This window comes from Mustela lutreola, chromosome 3 (genome assembly GCF_030435805.1).
Source record: "Mustela lutreola isolate mMusLut2 chromosome 3, mMusLut2.pri, whole genome shotgun sequence".
Classification (NCBI taxonomy): domain Eukaryota; kingdom Metazoa; phylum Chordata; class Mammalia; order Carnivora; family Mustelidae; genus Mustela; species Mustela lutreola.
The window spans coordinates 177,522,668-177,546,840 of NC_081292.1; the positions used below are offsets into that span (position 1 = coordinate 177,522,668).

Genomic DNA, 24,173 nt, shown 5'->3' on the forward strand with positions numbered 1-24,173 from the left:
GACCACAATCAGCTACTTCCTTAGAGGCTCCATTTCCTACTATAACCACACTGAGGGGTTAGGTCTTCAACATAATGGATTATGAAGGGACACAAACATTCAGACCATATGAGTCCTACATCTAGAAAGTGACAGAGATGGAATTTCAACTCAGGGCCATTTCTCTGCAAAGCTAACACACTATCCATCACGGCACGAGATAGCGCTCCATAAGACAGGATTGCTCTTAGAACCAAGTAGGGCAGTGAATGGGAAAATCCTCTGTAACTATTCATGTACTACAAGAATTAAAACAGAATTCATACCTCCGGGAATGTTGCTGTTTCTTACAACATAAACATCTTATAAAGTGCTGTAGTTTCATCTTAGTGGGGCTTACTTGTGTGGTGAGTAATTGTAAAGAACTAAGAGCTAAAGAATCAACACAATATGGGTCCCTGGATGGCTCCAACATTAAGCATCTGCCTTCAGCTTGGGTCATGATCTCAGGGTCCTGGGATTGAGCCCCGCGTGGCAGGGGCGGGGAAGCCCTGCTCAGTGGGAAGCCTGCTTCACCCTCTCCCACTCTCCCTGCTTGTGCTCCTTCTCTTGCTGTGTCTCTCTCTCTGTCAAATAAAACAAAAAACAACAACAACAAAAAACTTAATTATAAAGAAGAATCAACACAATAAACGGATGAAGCACACAGAATAAGAAGTGTCCAAACACAGCAACTCTGATAATTGATTACTTTTTTTTTTTTTTAATTTCAGAATGCTGACCGTCTACCAAAAGTCATTACAAAGTTGGCTTCTTCCTTCCCTATTTATTTCTTGTCCTTCATTCCAAACCTAATTCTCTGTACTCCTGTCCAAGATGCTGGCTAATGAGAAGCATAATGAAAATACCCAAAGGGGATCTAGATTAACAGAAGAGCTTCAATCTTTCCTTTAAAAAAATGTTAATAAGCAAAAGGTTGGCACCATAGAGGCGACTGAAGCAACAACCTCCCAGGACTGAGAGAAGACACATACTGCCTAGGTAACAACTATCCTCCTTAGAGCTTCTATTTTCGGAAGCTCGTCCTAGACAACAGCTTTGTAATATTCTGCAATATGAGCCAATGGAATGTGACCATTTGGGAGAAAGAAGGAATGCCTTTTCAAAAGTAAGGAGGCCCTGATGCAGACATTGTAGTCTGTTTAACACTGTTAGGATTAGGAGCATCATGCTATGCAAGACACTAAATGAAATCAGAAATTTTTCAAAGTCCCATCTCATTGATAATTAATAGTAGCCAAGGTTCAGCAAAACCACAAGACACAGATTTCTTTTCATCTGTAAAACAAGATAAGCAATATAACCCCAGACACATTTCTAGCAAATTGGCTTCCCAAAGCAGATATGTTTCTAAATGGGTAACTTTTTTTGTTATTTGCGTAACTTTATTCCTCTCAGGGATAGAACTTGTGAGTCATGGCCTCCTGGAAAGACGGAGCGCTCTGCCGACTCCTTGTGAATCATCTCACAGAGCTGTACGTGAGTGTGGATGTTCATATGATCACCATCAGGTGACGATAAGGAAGCATATCAATGCTCACGGACTGTTTCCAGGATTTTTCTAGCCCAGCACACCTGAAAAACCAAATGGGACAGTCCCTCTGGGTCACGGCAGTTCCTCAGACAATAACGTTTGGAGAAGAGAGAGAGCTTGGAAATACGAGTCCACAGACACACAGAGGCAGCCTAAACTAAGAATTATTGTCTAGAGAAAGTTCTCTTCAAAAATAAAAGGCACTGAAATCAGTTAGGGAATACAAGTCAGTGGGAGATACTTCTTTTTTTATTGAACTGTTTGCTCTTCCAGCAAAATTTTGAGGAAATAAAAGGAGTAAGAGAGAGGAAGAGCACCAAACAGGTCTCGAGAAAGGATCTGACCCACACTGAGGCCTGCTGCTGGGTGCAGGAAGTGTGCATTTTTCAGATAGTCCTTCTGTAAGATTTTAGGTGTTGTGTGTGTGAGGGTGTACACACATGCACACACACAGACACACTTATCACATTGCTTGTGATAAACAGCATAATCAGGAGTTGTACTGTTGAAGGATCTCCCAGGACGGTGGATAGGTTCTGGGTCTAGACTGTCCCATGCAGCCTCCATGCAGCTATGGATCTCATCTCGGGATCCTTCATTATCTTAATTGTATCAGCAAAGACCCTTTTTCCAAATAAGATCACATTCACAGGGTCCAGGCACCGAGACGTAGACATTGATTCTGGGGAGCCCATTCGATCCATTCCAGAAACCACACGAGCCTGGGACCCGTGGGAAGACCCACCCAGAACTCCCTCGAGAGGACCTTTTGTGGGAGCATTATTGCCTGGCATTCGCAGCTCAGCTGTCACAGCTCCAGATCTGCTGTGACAAACATGTCCAAGCCCCACGTCTCTGAACTCTTCCGGGTCCATGCTGAGCCCGGCAGCGGCGGGGGGTGGAGGGTGACCCATGCTGGAGATTTTTGCCCAACACGGGCTTTCTCTAAGGAGCAGCTTTTGCTTGCAGACTCCACACGGACCTGGCCCAGATTTTCTCAATGTCATGCTGAAGTCGGACACACTTCTTATTCAACCCTTCCTTCCCCCTCTCCCTGACTCTCCCTGTTGGTTTCTGCCCTCTTTCCCCTTTAGCTTTCACAACACTTCCCCTAAGAAATCTCCTGTATGTCTAACCCTTCTTGACATCTGCTTCTGGGAAGCACAAGATGGGCACAGTCAAGTACTGGGGATGCTGTGGGAACAAGACAGTCCCTGTCTTCATGGGGCCTAAAATACAAAGGCGGAGGCAGATATACAAGGAACAGTTTTTTTTCTTACTATTTTGACAAAAGCTACCAGGGAAGTATATGGAGTTCCCTGAGAGAATGTGTTGCGGTCTCTAAGCTGGTCAATCTGCAAGGAAGACATACTTAAGGTGGGACCTGAAGGATAAATAGGTTTCAGAAGAAGATGTAGAAGGGAGTTTTCAGGTCAAAACCAGCAAGATGTGTCAAGACTCTCTAAGAGAAGAGGACCTTTGGACATCTATAAAGGTGCAGGTGGTGTGAATGTGGCAGTGAGAGAAGGATCACATGAAGATGGACAATGAGAGGTAAGCAGGGGCCTGGTTATTTTATTTACTCTTAACAGCAGACATGTGAACAGACCAGAAGTCACTATGAATCATGAACAAGGTAAATAATGATAAAATCATACTCTGATGAATAGAAAAATTGCTTCCAGAATTAAATTTACCACAAATTTACTAGCAGCAGAAGCCAAAAAGCAACCAAAAGGTGTATTCAAAATACAATTTTTTCTTCTGAACAAATAAATTCCTTTTATGTAGAGTCCATACAAATACAGGTACCTTCAAAAGTGCAATGTTACTGGAGAAATAAAAGTTGAATCACACAGAGAACAAATCTTGCTCATATTCCTTCACAGATGAAGGATGTTATCCAAGCTACAATGTTTACACTATCTGATTCCATCAGTAATGACCAACATAGAAACAAAGTGGGAACAAACTGGAGAGATCCCGGGTACTGAAATCCTCTCACCTGCCTGAGAGTGCTGTAGTGCTCAGAACAATTTTGTGATCTTGTAGTTGATAGACAGTGTTTTAAAAAAAAAAAAAAAAAAAGTGATGATGTCCAATGAGGTTCAAGAACTTCAGGAATCCTTACCAGTATTGTGAAATTTTATATCCCAGTAAACCCTTATTCACAAGTTAGAACAAAATAAAAGCCTATCTAGTTATAAAAGCATAGTTCAGATGCCCAAAGACCCTCATTTAAAAAAAAAAAAAAAAACTGGTAAAAAAAAAATACACTAAATCAAGAAGAGAGAGGAATCCAAGGAAAACACAGAACAAGTCCAGAAGAGTCACAATATATTGTTAAATTTAGTAATCTGATGACGGCAAAAAAAAAAAAAAGCATGTTTTTAAAAAACACATTCTAAATAACAATCACAAATAAGAAATGTTTAAGGGGAAGGTAAAGAATGTTAGGTTTTGTGGTGGCCAAGAGGAGGAAGTAATATCAAATAACTTTTCACATTATTAAAAAATATGTCTTTAAAAATTGACAGTGTAAAATATAATCAGTACAGAGCTTTCAAACCAGCAGCAGAATAACACACATTTTGAGGACTTTCTGTATACTAGCCACTGCTGAAGGGCTCCATGCCATCCTTACAACCTGCCGTGAGAGGACCCATCTTAGTCAGCATTTCTCTCCGGTAGGCAGCCAAGGGTACAGAGAAGTGACAGACCCGAGGTCGTATTGCTAAAAAGTGGGAAAGCCAGAACTCAGTGCCAGAGAGTGCTTTTGATGTGGGACACAGAGGCAGAAGAATAATTATTAAATTTCCTTACCTACTGACAAGCCCTTAAAACAGGCAGTGACCTCCACCTTAAGGCTTTGCTAAAGGCAAAGGACAATTTTAGCCTGACAACCCCCTACCCCCAACCAGTAAAGTAAGTCTACTTTAACAATTCCCTTAGGAAACTTTACCTCTAAACCTCCAAGATAGTGTCGACAATCATTACCAAGCATATGGCCCACTGATATATATCTAAAGGGTCTCACAAGAAGATTTTATTACTGGTAATAACCTTTTCCCCAGAAATAGCTAGCCCCTCAAGGTCCTAGAAACCTTGCTTCTAAAATTCCTTAAAGACTTACATCATCCCTAATCCCCTCCCGAACTTACTCGTATATAATAGACCACTCCTCACATCCCCGGGGCAGCAGCTCTTCCTGCCGATGGGTCCTGTCCCTGTGCTCTAACAGACCACCATTTTGCATCAAAGATGTCTCAAGAATTCTTTTTTGGTCATCGGCTCCGAACCTCACCCCACCGAACCTCACCTATGTTCTAGAACTTTATCACTTTCAGAGACTGTGTTCCTTTCTATAGTACGACATAAAGGTGATTTTATGAAGTCATCTGATGACAGAGGTAAAGGAAGAAAAGGAAGCCAAGGGGAAAAGAATTGCAAATAGAGAATTAAGTAGAAATGAGTCCAAATACATCAATAATTTGGGTTTCATACATTTATCATTTGGAAAAATCATCTGAAGCCACCTGCTCTCCCCCTTTACCCCTTTACCTGCCTGACTTTCTAGTACTTTCTCCCATATCCTATCCGTTCAGATGGCTCTGGGCTCTGTGACACCAGCACACATGACAAGAATATGGTTGCCTCATTGCCTGTGTTCTTTCCACTCACTATGCCAGACACGCTGCTTCCTCATCAGTGTTCTCCCTCCCTTCCTCGGATCACCTTCACAGGGACACCTTTCCTAGCTGCTCAGCTTTTAAAATGAATTTAAAATCGAACTCTCACTGCCCTCACCTGGCATTCTGTGTGCCTTCTCCCGGCTCTATTTTTCTCCATAGCTACACCCCTTCTCATATGCTTTACATTTTTCCTATATATTGTGCTTCTTTGCTCTCCATCTGATTAGAATATAAATTCCACTCAGGTAGGGAGTTTCGTTTCGTTTCGTTTCGTACCTGTTTCGTTTACAGGTAGGAGTCTTGTGTTTTAGTAAAAGCCCAGTACTTTGCACAGGGCTTGGCACATGATAAGAAGTAAATATTTCTTGACGGAATGCATGTGATGATAACAATAGAAATGACAAAACATTCAGAGCTACATGATAATGCAAGTATTGCATAATAAAACAAATCCAAGACTCCAATGGATCGAACTAAGAAACCCCATGGAAGTACTTAAAAGGAGATCTGAATAAATGTCATAATAAAGACTTAATGCAGAAAAGATGTTGGTTCTTCCCAAATGACCCATAAGTGACAAGAAGGATTTTCAGAAAGTAAAAATATAATGGCTCAGCAGAAAGGAATAACTTGTTGATGGTGACACAAGTATGAAGCTTACATATAAAGCTTGCAAACCTTGCAGCAGACCAGGCTCTCTTCCCCACCCCTTCGTCCGCCTTCCCATCCCCCTCCTCGCCTGAGAAGCCCTCTCCCTGCAGGGCTGATGCTGGAAAACAAAAAGAAGGACCAACCAACACTATTCGATTTTAACGTTTGATGTTATTCAACTACATTTATTTGAAATTGACTCATTTCAAAGTACTTGTTGTAAATTCATTTACTCTTCACAGTTATTCATGGAGATAACTGTACTTCTGTTTTGTTTACAGGTACAGATACAAGCTCAGAAAAAAAAAGGAGTGGCTTGGTCTTGCAGTGAAAGTTTATCCAGTAAAGATCTTTACAGGTTATCTTGCCTGGAGGCATAAACTTGGGACTCAGCAAACGTTCATTAAAGCAAGTTGATCTTGGAGAGCTGTATTACTTTTCTGACCCTAAGTTTCTGGTGAGAAAAAGGAAAGACTCTGTTTCCACACATTTAAAACTGAGACAATCTACTCATTCTCTCTAGCACGTTTTGTTGGGGCCGCACAGTATATTTGAAAAGTTGAATTAGTTGTCTAGCTTTAAAAATGTGGAGATCTCATATAAAATCTGGATTCTCAGCTTTTTGGGGAATCCAAAGCACTGCGTTCCTTCATGGCAACAAATGTCTGGAGGTGAGTAGTTGCTGAACTTGGCATCCTCATCCATTGACTTTACCGCCTCTCTGTGTAAGGCATTTGATTTATAATTTCTGCGATGCCCATAATTTGTGAATAAGATTTAATAATGAATTAGTGACAGAGCAGAAGTTAGGACTTTAGGACCCATGATCTTCCCCGTTGATTATATCAGTGCAAATTCTTTGCGCACATGCCAGTCTCAGGGAAATGCTGAAATTCTTTCGCCAATTAGAGACTCACCAGAGTTCCGCAGTCACCTATCAGATGGTGGTTGTTCCTTCCCATGCCTGTCAACACAGCAGTCTCCTCATGCTCACAAAGCCAGCCAATGCAAGATCATCTCACATCAGGTTGCACAGAGGCAGCTAATCTCTTTCATGTGAGTTGACCTAGGGCATCTTTAAACATCCCTCTCACAGACTTAGCATTTCATGCATGCTGTACCCATCAAAAACTTCTCATCTCCTCCTTCCTTTCCACATGGCTGCTCTGGCACTGTGTGGTACTCAAATGTCAAAACAATGGCGAGATGGCAGACTGTCAAATAGGCTCCTGAGTCTGGGCTCATTGCAACACCAGATGCTTCCGGTCACCTGGGAAATCACTCTGACAATGGCTACATATCAAGTTCAAGGTCAGAGTGAATTCTCAGCAGATCGTGCAAAAGTCAAATTTCTCAGCAGCTGTTTAAATAATTTAAAACAGCAGGATGTATGCCTGCCTGAAAGCAAGACGTAAGATTTCACGTAAGTGACATTTTTCTCTTATGTTTTAGAGGGGAAGGCAATCAGGTGTTTCTACCTAGGACGTGTGGTCTAGTGGTAATGATGCAGTTAAATCCCAGAGTTCTAATCTGACCTTGCTCATCCTCTATCACTGACTAAAACTGAAGGTTCTGACACATTAAGGAAGCCACATCAGCCCTACACACCATATTCTAGCAAGGCATGATTTTATGTCCAGAAAAAAGACATGCTGGGTCGTCATTTATTCAAGGAGGATCGAAGGCAGTACCAACTCTGTTGTCTGGAAAATAGACATCCTAATGCAGCTCATCTGCTTTCTTAAACTTTTTCCTTAGATGTAGGAAAAGCCAAAGATCTACTGCATTCCCACCATGTGGACTCATGCTGGAGGGGAGTGGTTTATCAGCTGATGTAGAAGATGAGGGAATTCACTACGTGGAAATCTGGGGAGAAGCACCATCAATCCCAGGGACAGCTAAGACCAGGGTCCTAAGGCAAAAATGTGTCTGGAGTGTTTAGGGAACGTAGAAGGCCCATGTGACTGGGGTGGAATGGAGTGTTGGAGCAAGGGGAGTGGCAGATGAAATGAGAGCAGAACCAAAAACCAGAGGGCTAAGACTTTGAGCATCACTGTAGGAATTTGCCCTTTACTCCCACTGCTCTGGAGGATGACTGGAGGCTACTATGCAGAAGACAAACTAATACCAAGTGCATTTAAGTATGTCTGAACTTACTCAAGTGTGCAAATCCACTTTTTCAAATAACTTTATAAATCTGAACACAAACCAAGTATTTCCAATGAAAATTTAGTGTCTGAATTATGATGGGCTGTAAGCGTAAAATGTACACTGGATTTTTAAAGACTTAGCAAGAGTGGGTGCCTGGGTGGCTCAGTGGGTTAAGCTGCTGCCTTCGGCTCAGGTCATGATCTCAGGGTCCTGGGATCGAGTCCCGTATCGGGCTCTCTGCTCAGCAGGGAGCCTGCTTCCCTCTCTCTCTCTCTGCCTGCCTCTCCATCTACTTGTGATTTCTCTCTGTCAAATAAATAAATAAAATCTTTAAAAAAAAAAAAAAAGACTTAGCAAGAGCATTAATCATGTAAAAAATCTCACTAGCAATTTTAATATTTATTTGCATTTGAAATGTAACTATTCTAGATCTATTGTGTTCAATAAAATATATTAACCTTAATTTAATCTGTTTCTTTTTCTTCTTAAATGTGCTACCAGAAGCTTTGTAATTGCTCCCAGGAAGCTTCTTATAACATAATTTACCAAGTCTACTGCAGGAGAGTGTGCAACAGGTGCAGGGTTGAACCCTAGACCTGCACTTTAGCAAGTACTGCCAGGTGATATTGATGGATTCCTGCTCTAGAAAAAAGACCCAGAGTCTTGATTTTGTTGGCTCAAGAGAAAGAGCAAAAGCCCCATCAAGGAGTCATGGTGGCAGTGGTCATAGTCCTTCCACACATCAACAATCTCCTGCTCTGCCATTCTTCAGACTGGATCCCCAAGCCAATTTATTGCCTGGATTATTACTTGAAAATAAATCACATATAGTTATAGTCCTATAGTCCTATATATAGTCCTATAGTCCTAGCATTTACATAAAAATGTACCAATTCTAAATAGCTTTCACTCATACATCAAATTTCAAAATCACTGACAACTATTAAAAACCAAAACTAGGGGCGCCTGTGTGGCTCAGTGGGTTAAAGCCTCTGCCTTCGACTCGGGTCATAATCTCAGGGTCCTGGGATTGAGTCCCACATTGGGTTCTCTGCTCTGCAGGGAGCCTGCTTCCTCCTTTTCTCTTCTGCCTGCCTCTCTGCCTACTTGTGATCTCTGTCTGTCAAATAAATAAATAAAATCTTAAAAAAAAAAAAAAACTAGTTTGGGAAAGAAAAAAATTTCCAGTTCTCACAACCATTTGGCTTAATCACAAGTTAAAAAGAAATCCCAAGAAAATGTGATGTTAGTTCATTTTATTAAATTTCTTTCATATTACCTACTTTCTTTCCATTTCTTAATTTTTTCCTTATGGAAGTCTTACAGTAACTATATATATATATATATATATATATATATATATATATATATATATTTTTTTTTTTTTAAATTCAGATAGCATACAGGGATAAATAAAAATCATCCAAAATCTTCCCAGAAATAGGAATTGTTTTCCTTTTGGGGTGTTTCCAATCCATTTCACATGGTTTTGATTTTAGTCTATATACAGTTGGATATATTACTTTTTTACTCAGTGTTTTCAGGTTCAGAATACTATTCTGTATTATGTCTATTCCATATTTTATTTATTGATTCTTCTTTTTTGAACATTTAGATATTTCCAAGGTTTTCCTATTAGTGTGCAAAGAGCATCCTTTTATAAAATAAAAATATAAAATATAAAAAACTTGAAATGTAATTACTTTATTAGGTAGAGTTTAAAAATAGAACTTAAAAGTCTACAGTTAAAAAATTTTAAAATAGGGCACCTGGGTGGCTCAGTGGGTTAAGCCGCTGCCTTCGGCTCAGGTCATGATCTCAGGGTCCTGGGATCGAGTCTCGAATCGGGCTCTCTGCTCAGCAGGGAGCCTGCTTCCTCCTCTCTCTCTCTGCCTGCCTCTCTGCCTACTTGTAATCTCTCTCTGTCAAATAAATAAATAAATCTTAAAAAAAAAATTTTTTTTTAAATATCCCTACTACTTGCTTTTAAATTGCTTATCAAAAAGAAACCTATCAATCAATAAGTATTGTCAGTTGATATATGTCAATAAACAATTGTTGTTTTACATTAATTTTATTCATTTATCAAAACCTTTGTTAACTTATTGGGCCCCTCCAAAAAAAAAAAAAAAAAAGAAAAAAGTATTTCAGTATTATAATTTGTGAAATTACTAGTGATACTGGGCTTTTTTCACATTTTTTTGCCATTTGTGTTTCTTCTAGGAATTGTAACTTCCCATCTGCAAATTTGCCAATGTTCACTGTTTTCACTTTCAGAGCTTCAGACTATACTGAAAAATTTAATAAGGCAAGAACCCAATAAATACTCTGCTTTCACATACTTCAAAACTATTGTCTCCAGATGATCTTTAGAATGGGTTCATCAGTTTTGTTTTGTTTTTTTAAGTCCCATAGAGATTTCAATTGAGCTTCCATTAAATCTATAAATTTGAAATAATTTAAGACTTCTTCAAAATATATAATCTTCCTACTGGGATCGTAATCTCCATTTTCTCAAGTTTTCCATCTCCATAAAATGCTACATTTTTCTTCATTATATACTTTACAAACTTTTTAAAAGATCATTTCTGAGTTTTTATATATGGGGGGACCTTTTGTCAGTGGAGTACTTTTCAATTATATTTTCTATACAGTTACTAATTGTATTTAGGGAAACTATCGATCTTTAAATGCTTATTTTGCAACATAAGGATAAATTACAAAATAAAATTTTTTATTCTTTTCCTTGAACTTTCTAGATACACAATCAAATTGTCTGTATACAATGATGGCTTTCTTGTCATTTCCAACAGTTATACAAGTTATTTTTATTTCCTGCTCTGTTGTGCTGGATGCAATTCCAAAAATGATTTTTACTAACCACTTTCATGGCATAGTTTCCAAAAAACACTTTATAGAACCTAGGGCAGTGTATTCTACGTTATTCTGATCCTTCGGGAGAATGTATTCAGGGCAGACATTCTAATTCAAGAGGCTTATCAACAAATGGAAATATGTTTGAAAGAGAGTGTCTATGATGGACCTAAGGCTCTTGATCCCACCTTAGATCACAAATAGCTGAAGAAATTGGGGAGGTTCATTCTGGAGAAGAGACATTCATTGGAACATGATGGAATAAGAGTTTTTATTAGAACAAGGATTAGATGTGTTACATAAGCTCTCCAAAGAAAAGAAAAAGAAACAATATAGATAGAGGCCAATTTTTGGTCATTGTGAATAATTTTAATTAAAACATAAACAGCAGGGGCACCTGGGTGGCTCAGTGGGTTAAGCCTCTGCCTTCGGCTCAGGTCATGATCCCAGGGTCCTGGGATCGAGCCCCACATCGGGCTCTCTGCACTGCAGGGAGCCTGCTTCCTCCTCTCTCTCTGCCTGCCTCTCTGCCTACTTGTGATCTCTGTCAGATAAATAAAGAAAAAATCTTAAAAAAAAAAAAAAAACATAAACAGCATACCTTGATAAGAAGGGGATCCCCCCTAAAGGAGAAATTCTCAAATATAGGGTCAATAATCCATTACAGAGATGTTCTGGAACAGAATTTAACATCTGATAGGTGGTTCAACTGATAACCTTTAAAATCCAAATTCCATATTCCCACTACCCACTGCTACAGCATGTAGAGTGCCTGGCACAGAAATGTTTACTAGAATTCATTTACATACAAATAGAAGTAGTATAAACAGCCTCATTATTTTTAGACTGATTTTTTAATAAACACATCCCAAGATTAAATACATACAAAAATGTGTATACATATAAAGGGAATAAGACTTTCTCTAATCACTCCTTTAAACTGCAGCCTTGGATCAATCAACAAATATTTATTAAGCTAGGCAAAAAAAAAAAAAAAAAAAAAAATCGATATATACAGAAAACAGAAGGAAATGAATGTGCAGAGAAAACAATCACCATGAAAAATTTTCTAATCATTTTACCCTATTGCAGAAGTGCATATGTTTAAACATTAATTGAATTTCCAAACAGATACTGCTATCAGAGCATATGCTATTTAAGATTCATACTTTTCATTCCCCAAAAAGAAGCCTCTTCAGGAAATAAGTAATGAAAGCTGTTAATTGTTTCATGTCCTTCTCATTCAACATTAATGTTCAACCTATATCTTCTTACCTTTCCAAAATATCCCTGGGCAACCTTTGCCCAAGCAAACAATCTAAAACCAAATAATAGCAAAAATGCTTATAAGATAGAAACCTACTGAAAAGTGATAAGTGCCCTTATCTTGAGGGATTTAGGTATAACTAATTATCTTTTATAATAATCTCTATAATCATATGTTCCCTATGAATACTGTTACCCTCAATCAACAAGTGTCAAGATTAATAACTTGCCCCAAAAGTACAGAATTATGACATATTTTATAGAAAAAACAAGGCACAATTCTTATGTGCCCATTTTCATTTAATAATGACAGTTGATGATTCTATAAAACATTTGATTCCAGAAGTAGTATCACAGAAAACTGAGTAGCTGGTAGGTTGTGAGTTCACAACAGAAACAAGGGATTCTATTACACCCTGGAAATTTTCGGAATGCTCCCTTCTCTTCAGTCACATAGCAATATTCTAGAACTGTGGATTGATATGAAATGAAAGATACAAAGAAAAGCTCTGTTCTGAAAAACAAACCCCAGAATGAATAAGTCATGGAGATCCTTTTCCTCTCTGACAGTCTAACTCCCCAGGTGCTGAAAGATGGCCCAGAGAAGAGTGACATCTATTGTTCAGGAAGGTTTATGGGTGGGATCCACCAGTCCTGCTGAGTAGACTGTGCATTCGGTCCATGAGCAAAAGGTGACCTCTCTCCTCAGAGGAGCAAACCAGGGCCACCCGAGAAGGGGCAAATGGAAACTAACATCCAGTTCATAAGGATTATCCAGGAAATGCGGGCAGAGATCAACAAGCTGAAGAAAGAGAATCAAGTCCTCCAGATGAAGCTGGCCTCAAGTAGTCAGAGAACCCCAGGCCCCAGCGGAGAATCGGAAGATGAAAGGGAAGAGGAAGTCACAGACCTTGGTAACCTCGAAAAAGCATCTGAAAAATCTCCAGCAACCCTTCACGGTGGTGTTTCCGTCGATGCAGCACCAGCTGTGCTTGAACATCAAGGTACCGAATATCCATAGCTCTTCTGGGCTATGCCCATCTTTGCAAAGCCCTCCTAAACATTAGGTTTATGGTGCCTCTCACATAACTGCAGAAGTTGGCTTTGGTAGTGGTGAGTTCCATCCTTTTTCTCCTGGTAGATTACCTCTAAATCCCTAGGGGGAAAAATCCTTAGCATCTTCAAGCAACATATTTTAGCAACATCAAACACTATTTCCAGATCTTCCTGGAAAGGTGGGAATGGCAGGTTTGTGAAAATCAGTCACATAAAAAACAATGTGTTTTCTTCCTTCTTGACCTCAAGCCTTTAAATGTCCCATCATAGAATACTGAATGGGTGTGTGTCAAAAGCCATGCTCACTTATTAAGTTACAATATTGCACAATAGCTAAAGGTATGATTATGACAGTCAGACAATTATGGTTGCAAGTGATTGTCATTCATTATCCACTTGACCCAGAGATACTTAGGAGACATCTTTCACCTTTGTTTTCTACATCGGGAAGTGTTAGAGTACCTACCTGACATGGTTATGGTACCTATCTCTCTGTAATAATAGACTGAGTGCTTAATTTGACACCTAGCGAGCACACAACAAATGGGCAGATGTTGTTTCTGATCCATGTTTTATAAAGAAATTTCCTGCCCTGTGTGAATGTGTGTTGCCCATAATTCAACATCCTGTACAGGTTGAAGGCTTCAAGATGCAGCGTCAGGGTTGCTGGAAGAGAGGAGTGGAGGAGGGATGGGTGGCCGGGCGATGGACACTGGGACGGGTATGTGCTATGGTGAGTGCTGTGAATTGTGTAAGACTGATGAATCACAGTCCTGTACCCCTGAAACAAATCATACATTGTAGGTTAATTTTTTTAAAAAGATGCAGGGCCAGTGTTTGATACATTCTAAGAATCAAATCTCTCACCTTTTGTGGGAGAAGAATATTGACTGTTAAGACTCTACACAAAGTCAGAAATCAGCAGGGCAAAAACTATGTGCTGCATTTAAATGATCAGTGCTTGCCTACATGCAGCAGGTTCAAATAAAATTGCTATACGTAATTAAATAGTCAACTCTCTTTTAATATCCTCTGTCAAAGGCTTCAGGCAATGCCATTTAGAGGTTCTGAGCAGCTTGGCAAGGGAACATGTCCTATTTGCCAGCTGGTTTCCTCTGTTCGAGAGGTCTCTCTCTAGCATGCGACCCTACATTTCAAAGCTGAGAAGAGATTCCCATCGGGGCTTTTTCCCTTTTTGTCAAGTGCAGCTCTGGATCTGAGTAGTTCTGTCTGCTGGATATTTAATAAAACTAAAAGGGTAACTAACAAGGAGGTTAGACTTTCTCCTGGTTTAAAAAAAAAAATAAAAAAGGAAAAAGAAAAGAAAGATAAAGATATTTGTAATACATCCTTACCCTAAAGTTTCTCAACCTCTGCAATCTTGGACATTTTGTACTGACTATCTCTGTATTTGTATGGGTCTGTCTTCATTATAGGATGTTTAGTAGTTTTTCTGGCTTCTAAATACTACATACCAGTAATACCTGCCTCTCACCCTCTAGTCAGGAAAATGTCTTTGGAGATTCCAAATGTTGCCCAAAGGACAAAATTTCCCCCAGTTGAAAACCACGGCCTTACTCCAAGAGCAAATGACACTCTATCAAATTTATTTTCTATAAAACTTATCTTGACAAAAAACATAAGTTTTGTCTTAGTATATATTGTGGCTATTTTACAACAAGAAATACACCAGTGAAAGAACAAAAAGTATAGCATACGCTTTACACTCTTAGGGCCTGAATGCCATCAAGCTTAGGAGAGTTTAGACTATTAATAAGAGCTAAGCACACAATTGATAGCATACTCCTTCAACATATGGATGGTAACTCCCAATAAGAACGTTAGCACTAACTTTTAAAAGGACTGGTGAGGGGTGCCTGGGTGCCTCTGGGTTAAACCTCTGCCTTTGGCTCAGGTCATCATCTCAGGGTCCTGGGATGGAGCCCCACATTAGGCTTTTTGCTCAGCAGGGAGCCTGCTTCCTTTTTTTTCTCTCCCTGCCTGCCTCTCTGCCTACTTGTGATCTGTGTCAAGTGAATAAATAAAATTTTTTTAAAAGGGGGGGGGTGCCTGGGTGGCTCAGTGGGCTAAAACCTTTGCCTTCAGCTCAGGTCATGATCTCAGGGTCCTGGGATGGAGCCCCACATCAGGCTCATGGAGCCTGCTTCCCTCTCTCTCTCTGCCTGCCTCTCTGCCTACTTGTGGTCTCTCTCTCTCTGTCAAATAAATAAATAAAAAGGACTGGTAAAATTGGGGGGACTCTAGTTAGTTGTATCAGTTAAACACAGAAAGAGACATGATTTAAGTTTGTGCTTGGAAGCCCATTGAGTTACTTTACATGTATTTATCTGTGTCTTAAATGCAATATACTATCATTAAAGTAAGGGACATAAGTAGGAAGAACATTGGCCTGAACATGAGGACACCAGATAGCAGTCCCAGTTTTATAATACTTGGTCAATGCTGAGTAGGACACATACATATATGGACATATATATGCTACAGCCCAGGAACACAGCTGCTTGGGGATATATAGATATAGATAATAAAGGGATATATATATATTATATGCCTGTAATAAGGGGATGTCTATATTATGTATCTATAGTATATATGGGGACATATACATAGTAACAAGCAGAAGAGCACCTGCTTAGAAAGAGTCTTTGCTGGCTAAATTCTCATGGAAGCATCTGTCATAGTGGATAAGCACTTGGTGGATATGAAATCCAACCAGCATTTTCATGGATGCTGCCCTCATATATTTTTTTAAAAAATGACTCTTTAGAGGGATCCCCAGCATCACTGGACCTCCAGTTCTCTGCAATGTATTCACGTCCTTTGCTGGCAAATACACTGCATTTGGCAGCAAGTTCTGAAATTGTGCTAATGACCCCATGATGCTGTGTTGAATATCCTTTGCCTTTTATTCATAAGAAACTAAAGGATACAGACTTGAGTCTGTACTTGTGAACCAGAGCGACGAACAAAAGAGCCAAGTTGCTAGTCAGTCAAACTGGAGCACAGGTTCCAAATAAGAATAAACTTCCCCTTGCCATTATCAGCACAATTTCTTCAGTTGTAATTTCCTACCATTCACTTTAAACAGAATACTTTATAATCCTTCCAAACAGAAACTTTTATGATTGTCAATAGACATAAATTTGTTCTTAGACAATTATAGAAGTTATAGATGATGGCCAACGTAGTGTTTAAAGATAATTTAGGAACAGTATTTACATGCGGTTAAACACTTCGGATAGATTTGAACGTAAAACACCTCTCTCTGCCCCAAACTCTTGCCTGAAAGCAGATCTTCCACTCTTCCAAACCATAAAAAGCCAAGGCAGCCTCCACATTTTGCAATAGCCTTAATAATCTGCTGTCTGCATTCTACAGATGTGGGCAGCAAACTTAACTAAGAAAAAATTGTGCTTCTAGCACTCTTAAAACCCAAACATGATGCAAGCCTTTCTTAAACACCCATGGTAGTTCATGCCAAGGCTGTGACTAGAAAGAAAAAAGATTCAGTAAACATTCCTTAAGTGTTCCAGAAAATGAAAACCAACCCGAGGTCAGGCTTCTTCACCCCCTGGATGAGAAATGGATGTCTGGTCAGCATTAGTATGGTGTCACAGGGATTCAGACAAACTACACTCCGTAAAACAAAGCTCTTTTAATCGAAGTGCCTGAGTTACAAGGAGCAGAGAATACTCGATTCACATCAAGAAAAGAGTTTATTGGCAGACATTTACAGACAAAAATTGAATTGAAAGCCCTCATAAACAAGGCCATAAATCCCTCCATCTCTCTCAAGAACACTCTAGTTTAATATTGAGGCACCTTTGCTTCTTTCCACAGACATCCTGTGCTTTCGTCTCTCAGTCAACAGGCCTCCTCATAGTGACCATCTCAACTAAAGTTTAAAGTCAAGACACACAAATGTAGCCCAGTTAGCAGCAGCCAGTTCAATTTTTGTGATGAGAGGCTATGATGAATATGTTCTTCTACAATCTTCTAGAAGGAGAGAGAAAAAATGTCCAGCATTGTCATCTCCAGAATAGCCATGTTCTCCCCATTTTAAAGTCTTGTTTTATTATTTCTACATGTCCAGGTCTCTGTTCTAATGCTGTATCCTTACAAAGGTATTGCCAACCACACTGTTAATAGAGCTTCCAGACCTCCTCTTTCATGTCTCTATCCCCTTGCCTTTACCAGCCTAACTTGACCTTCCGGGATCTGTCACTACCTGAATTTTATCACATAATGTTTGTTTATCACCTGTCTGCACAAAAAGATAGTAAGCTCTATGCAGGCAAGAGTTTTGAATGGGCCACTATCCCCATCTCTATCTCATAAAAAAGTGCCTCACATTATTTGTCAAATAAATAAATGACTAGATGTAGTTTATGTGAAAAAAATTAATCAAAAGTAATAGTTTTGCTTAGGTCATTTTAATGAAGTACTACTAATATAATATGACATCTGTGGACATCATTAAAAGTGAAATTTTCATAAACTTAAATTTTGTGTCTCTTACACAGGCAATGTCATGATTGTTAGACGCTATTCCATCTCCTCACCAATTCATTCATTTGCTGCAAATGATCCCTGGAAACCTGAGGAAAGACACCCAAAGAGTGGAATTCTAGGAGCTCAGGGAAGAGTTAAATCTCTGGCATGTTCTTCAATTAAGAAGCAAGACAATGAAGAAAATCTGTTTGCAGCAGATTCTTTAACCAGCACTAGTTCCAACCAAAGAACTTCTCCTGATCATGTTTTTGATAATGTAACCAGGTAATGTATAATCTGCCTCAAGTTAGAATGATTATAGGCACGTGTTATGAAAGCACTCAGGTATTTCCATTGATAGGCAAGGTCTTAGGTCGAAGAAACAAAACCAAATAGTGTCTTAGGCCAAAATAATTTCCATCTCACATGTGTATTTAGGGGGTCAAAAGAAAGAAATATTTTTTGAGATCAACTGTCACTGCCTCTATGAGCAGAAGACTTCATCGGTCTGCCCTTAGTCATCGAGCACTAATGACTGTACTCTGAGCTGGCCGCCAGTGATACAAGATTCAGCAAAACCAAAACGTTACGTTTAAAACTTTCATTCCATGACAAAGACACACCAATGAACTGATCACGCTAACAAAATACTTCTCAAGGAAAAGACACACTTCTTATAGGAACTGAACACAGAAATCTTCTCTGAGAGACGACTGTTCTTGAGGGGGAAGTGACCCAGTGGCTTTTGGGTGGTATACAAAAATCATTACTCAAGAGGGCCAAGAGACAAAGAGAAAAGGAATTTGTTTTTCAAAATCCAGGAGCTGATGTTTGGGGAGGTAGGCTCAGTCTGTGAAAAAGAGAGATTTAAGAAGACATTTGAGAGATGGGCGGGAGTCTTCTAAGAGGAAGGTCAGATGGTGACGTCAGGAGTGGATAGAGCCAAGGGCCCCTTTCAGAACAAAACTGTCACTATCAAGTCTAACTTATCCCCTCTATAAGGCTAGAGCATGACCTCCCCTCTCCCACATGCTCCACCCCAACTTCCAATTCCCAGTTAGGCCCTGACTTTTTAGGGAGAGTCTCTACATATTTGTCTCCTTCAAGGAGAAAAAGAGGCCTGGGTTCTCATGAAGAAGAGAAAATGGAATAAATGGGGTGCAGAGAGAATAAAGAAATCATCACGCTCAGCAGTGACAGGAAATCAAATCAAGAGATAACCGTGATAGCCCTTCAGGGATTCTCTTCAATATTGGAAAGAGCACTGGACCTACCACATGATACAGGACACAAAGGCTGAGCCAGTTTCATTTGGATTTTATAAGACAGGATGAAAATTGTGTTTCCCTTACAGAAAGTGCTATTACAGGAACAGAGAGAGTAGCCTGTGTCCTGAAGGACAGCTGCATATAGTCACGCAGGGGAAAATGGGAAGATCACCTCAGGTAGAGCAGGAAAGACAAGACAGAAGGAAGCACGACTATGGGGAAAACCAAAGTAGTCAAGTGAGTGAGGGTGAAGGAGGGAGCACAGACCATCATAAGAGGACTTCCAGGCAAGGCTCACAAGTGTGTGTTTTGTCCTGTACTTACTGGAAAACTAGTACAAAATGTCTTTCTGAAAAGTTTTAAAATGCAAAAATATTCAGGAATGAAAGTTACAAAGATCACTGTTTTACTCTGCAAGAATTTTGTCACTTTTTTTCAGATATTTTTATATATTAAAGGGAAGAGATGTTACTAACAGAGAGAAAAATCCTATATCTCTTTTCCCTGGTCCTGCCAATGAGCACGTGGGACCATGAGTTTTTGCTTCTATCCTTTTGACCTATTTTTTTCTATGCCTTCATTCTATTCATTCATTCATTCAACAAATAATCCTGGAGGCATGTTATGTGCTGGGTAGGAAAAAAAAAATTGTCAGAAGTCCCTGCACATTCCTTTGTACAATGATAATCCATAAATAAGACAATACATAAAAGTATATCATTTGTATTAGATGGTGATATGTATGAAAGAGAACATCAAACCAATTCAAAGAGAAAAAGAAGGGTCAGAGAAGCAAGCATTATTGAAATTGTATATATGGTCGCTAGGAAATACCTCACCATCTGAGTGAAAAGGGAAAGCATTCTGAGGATTTCTGGGTGGGGAAAACTTTCCAAGAATTGAGGACAACAAATGCAAGAGATGCTGAGAGGGGGTGCATGACTGTGTTTGAGGAAGGGAAAAGAGGCTGGTGTGGCTGGAAGAGTGAGCAAGCAAGAGAACAGGGGAAGATGAAGGCAAAGCACTAGGGGTGACCTTCTACTCCCCTCCAATGATTCTAGATTTATCCCAAGTGCACTGAGTACATAACATATTCTTTTCATTAAAAAAAAATAAAAATAAAGATAAAGGATCATGTTGGGAGTTCTTCTTTAAAAAGATTGTAGGAAAAAATACAGAAAATAAAAAGACCAGGTTTAAGGCTAAAAAATATGATCTAGGAAAGAGATGATCATTTCTTGGCCAAGGTAGTAATGGTGGATGTGATTGCTGGATATACTTTGAATATGGAGCTCCTAAGATTTATTGGCAGAGCAGATGTGGGACATGGAAACAAGAAGTGTATAACCAATCACTGTGTGTCAATGACCATGTGTTTTGTTGTTGTTGTTGTTTTGTTTTTTAAGATTATATTTATTTATTTATTTGTCAGAAAGAGAGAGAGAGAAAACACACAAACAGGCAGAGAGGCAGACAGAGGCAGAGAGAGAGGCAGGCTCCCCACCGAGCAAGGAGCCTGATGCGGGACTCAATCCCAGGACCCTGGGATCATGACCTGAGCCAGACGCAGCAACTTAACCCCCTGAGCCACCCAGGCCTCCCGATGACCATGTGTTTTCAGAGGGAAGAAAGAGGAAAGGCAAAGATGTATCTTTTGCTAAAAAAAAGATATATATATGTGTATACATATATATACACTGAATGTTCATCATAAAAAGGAATGTCTTTTGTTTTGAAAAATTATATATATATATATATATATATATATATATATATATATATATATATCCAAATGCATATATATATATCCAGTTATATAATGGAAATAAATATTCAGTATAATAAGAAAATTGCAAATTACTAAGTATAAATGCAAGATTCAAAGTAAAAAAGTATAAAAAGGAAAATCTTCCATAACTTACTGTCTGAATAACCACCAGGTAGATATCTTCCATAACTTACTGTCTGAATAACCACCAGGTAGATTTTGATGCGCATCTATCTTTCCAGTCTGTGTCTGCCTATTTTGAAATTGTGCAGTGCACATTATCATAATGTTTTATTTTTTGCACTTAATCCATTACATTCTCACAAACCTATCATGTTGAGAAATACAGTATTATTAATTTTCATAAAATTCACATTATTTTCTGTGATTGCTTGGGAGCCTAGCCAACATTTATAATGTATTATTTTTCTAAAACAAAATGTTTTCCAAATTCCAAGCTGCCAAGGAATAAACTATTTAGAACACAATCTATTGGTAATTTAGAATCTACTTTAATGGGAAAGACTGAGCCAATTGCAGGTTTCTGTGAAAACAAGAAAGTCAGTAATGGCTTGAAATCAACAGCTGGGTTGGCATAAAACCCAGTCAATTGCAGAGAACTGTTGACAAAAACGAAGCGTGTATTTTTTTGTTATAGCGTTTTTTTAATTTTGTCTTTTACATCCTCGGTGATTAACTAGTCAAGTAATGTGTCATTACATTAGCCCACTAATTTTTTTGTAAATTCATTTACTTTCTAATAGTTCTTAAAAATTTTTTCAAAAGATTTATCAAGAACCAATTTGTTTGAACTGGCTTTTGAAGCAGTCAAACATCGTACCTAATTTGCTTGTGAGCCTTTTCATTATTATACCAAGAAAGTGTTTTACAGAATAATGCCAATGTCAATATTTCTAAGAACAAATGCTCTCCAAAAACCAGAGACAGAATTTTAATTTTTCCTGATTTTCAGAGAAACTAGAACCTAGAAATCTAATGTCCTGCATTTAAGAAAAAGCTTAAGATTAAGAGAAAGCGTCCATATGGAGCATAGCATGAGACACAGAAATGTTGAATCACTATGTTGTCTACCTGAAACTAATGTAGCATTGTGTGTCAACTATACTCTAATTTTTAATAAATTATAAATTAATATAAATATAAATTAGTAATAAATCACTAATTTAATTAGAAATGCTATATTATTCATTTTGCAGATAGAAGAAACCAGATACATTAAGTTCATACACCATTGACTCTTGAACAACACAGATTTGAACTGTGCCAGTCCACTTATGTATGGATTTTTTTCAATAGGTACAGTACAGTACTGTAAATGTCCTTTCTCTTCCTTATGATTTTCTTAAGGAACATTTTCTTAATGATTGCCCTTCACTTTCTTTTCTCTAGTGTATTTGATTGTAAGAATATGGTAAATAATAGATACAACATACAGAATATGTCTTAACTATTCATGTTATTGGTAAGGTCCCAAGTCAATAGTAGGCGATTGGAGGGGAATCAAAAGTTATGTGCAGATTTTCCAAAGCCCCAGGGCTGAGTGCCCCCAATCCCTGTGTTGTTCAAGGATCAACTGTACCTTTTCCTTTTCATATCAAAATGTTAAGAAGGCAACCTCTGAAATCAGATGGCTAAAATCTCAACTGCATCATTGGCCTTAAAAAAAGTTATCAGTCTGTTTTATATAATAGTTCATTCTTCTGTTAAAAAAAAAAATGAAAAATTTAAAAAAAGGAATCACAATAACATTTACCTCAGAGTTTTTGTGAAGAATAAATGAGATAGTCAAGTGAGAGCTAATAAATGACAGAGCAGTTATTATTTTATTGATTCCAACATATGGAACCACTGACCTTCCTCCCAAGGGAGGGAGCAGATGTGTTCCCCTCGATGCACACCACTATATGCCACTCAGTGAAATGATTGCCTTATCTAATACAAAGAAAGAGGAACAGAGAGAGGACAATATTGGAGAAAAGGCAAAAATTTCAAACACTATTCTTTTTACTTTTTCCTGAGAACGGTATATCCTAATTTATGTCAAGATTCTATATAACAATTAATCCCTGAGATGACATGATTCATTGCTGTCTTTCCTCTCTCCCCTTTACTGTTTAGGTGTGATGGATATTCCGTTAATTCAAAGTCTATAATTGCTGACTGATCTGGATTATAAAATAATTGCCTCAAATTTCTGCTTCATTTCACCTGAAGATTTCCAATGTGAAAGACCCTTCACCTGAGACAATATGATATTCTTTAACTTTAAACATCAAGAGAATAATCTTCCCTCAATTGTTTTAAATTTAGGTTTCATCAACATCCTTCATTGGGTTTAATCAAAAGCCAATTCCAATATATTTTTTGTATTATTGTTGAATAACTAAACAAAATATATTATGATATGTTTCAAATGAGTTTTTAAGCTTAGGCAATCTTTGGTGGCTTAGAAAAAAAGTAGATGTTTAATATAAAGGCTCACTAAAAAGTCTTGCATATCTTCTTCTTATTCTGCTTTCTTTAGGGACAAGATAAAGACAGTCAGTTTCCAGTTACCCATGGACTTGTCTTCATATTCCAAAAATTCAAGTTCTTTGAAGTGTTCACCAAATCGGACCACAAACGAGCTAAGTACCATTGCAGAATAGGCTGCATGGGGTGATGAAATTTAAGAAACAGCTGATTCCCAAAAATGAGAACACTTAGGCCCCTCTGGGTCAGTGTCCTCCTCTACAAAGAGCTTTGGAAAGATTCCCAGTAAGATACACAAAATGCTTGGCATCAGGTCAGTGGACTTGTGAATGGACTTGGCCAAGAAATGGAAGTAATTTCTTTATGTCATTGTCGAATACTAATGTTGATTGCTGTACAGTGACTATTGCAGTCTCTCTATGCAGCAATGAGCAATTAAACATAATTAAATTAAATTGCATGGTAGTGTTCAGTAGCTGCCTTCTGCCATCAAGCAATGCCGCTGTTTACATTATAAGTGTCCCTCTCCAGATGAACTTACAACAAATATAGGGGGAAAAAAGTTCTTGTTTTGATTAATGATATAGAAGCAAGAATAATTATCCTTTTAGTTAATTCTTGGTTGATATTTCACTGATACTAATTCATTTCATCTTTTAATATCCTATGTCACAGGCATGGGAGCACAAACACAGCAGACTCCCACAGCATCCATGGTGGGCTCAGAGCAATTGTGGGTTCACTAATGACAAAGCCTAAACCTGCTTGGAAGGAGAGCAAAAAGGCTTCAGATGATCATTATTTAGGAGTTGGAAATCTCAGAATTCCTTCAATTCCTGAACTTCTTTTCAGAATATTTCCCCATCTTG

At 38.5% G+C, this 24,173-nt stretch overlaps 1 protein-coding gene and 1 long non-coding RNA gene across 2 annotated transcripts in view; one reads left to right on the plus strand and one right to left on the minus strand.

The window, feature by feature from the left end:
* The window catches only part of LOC131827385 (uncharacterized), a 39,388-nt gene extending 34,531 nt beyond the window's left edge, over positions 1-4,857 (minus strand). The window contains exon 1 of the long non-coding RNA XR_009352001.1: positions 4,735-4,857. This is a non-coding gene — a long non-coding RNA (uncharacterized LOC131827385). The remainder of the gene's footprint in view (positions 1-4,734) is intronic.
* A 7,871-nt stretch (positions 4,858-12,728) lies between these two features.
* On the plus strand, positions 12,729-23,640 carry CCDC195 (coiled-coil domain containing 195). The gene is made up of 3 exons (XM_059168985.1): positions 12,729-13,211; positions 17,808-18,060; positions 23,357-23,640. Exons 1-3 carry the CDS (start codon positions 12,950-12,952, stop codon positions 23,478-23,480), a joined length of 639 nt encoding a protein of 212 aa, XP_059024968.1. The 5' UTR covers positions 12,729-12,949; the 3' UTR covers positions 23,481-23,640.
* The last annotated feature ends 533 nt before the right edge of the window (positions 23,641-24,173 follow it).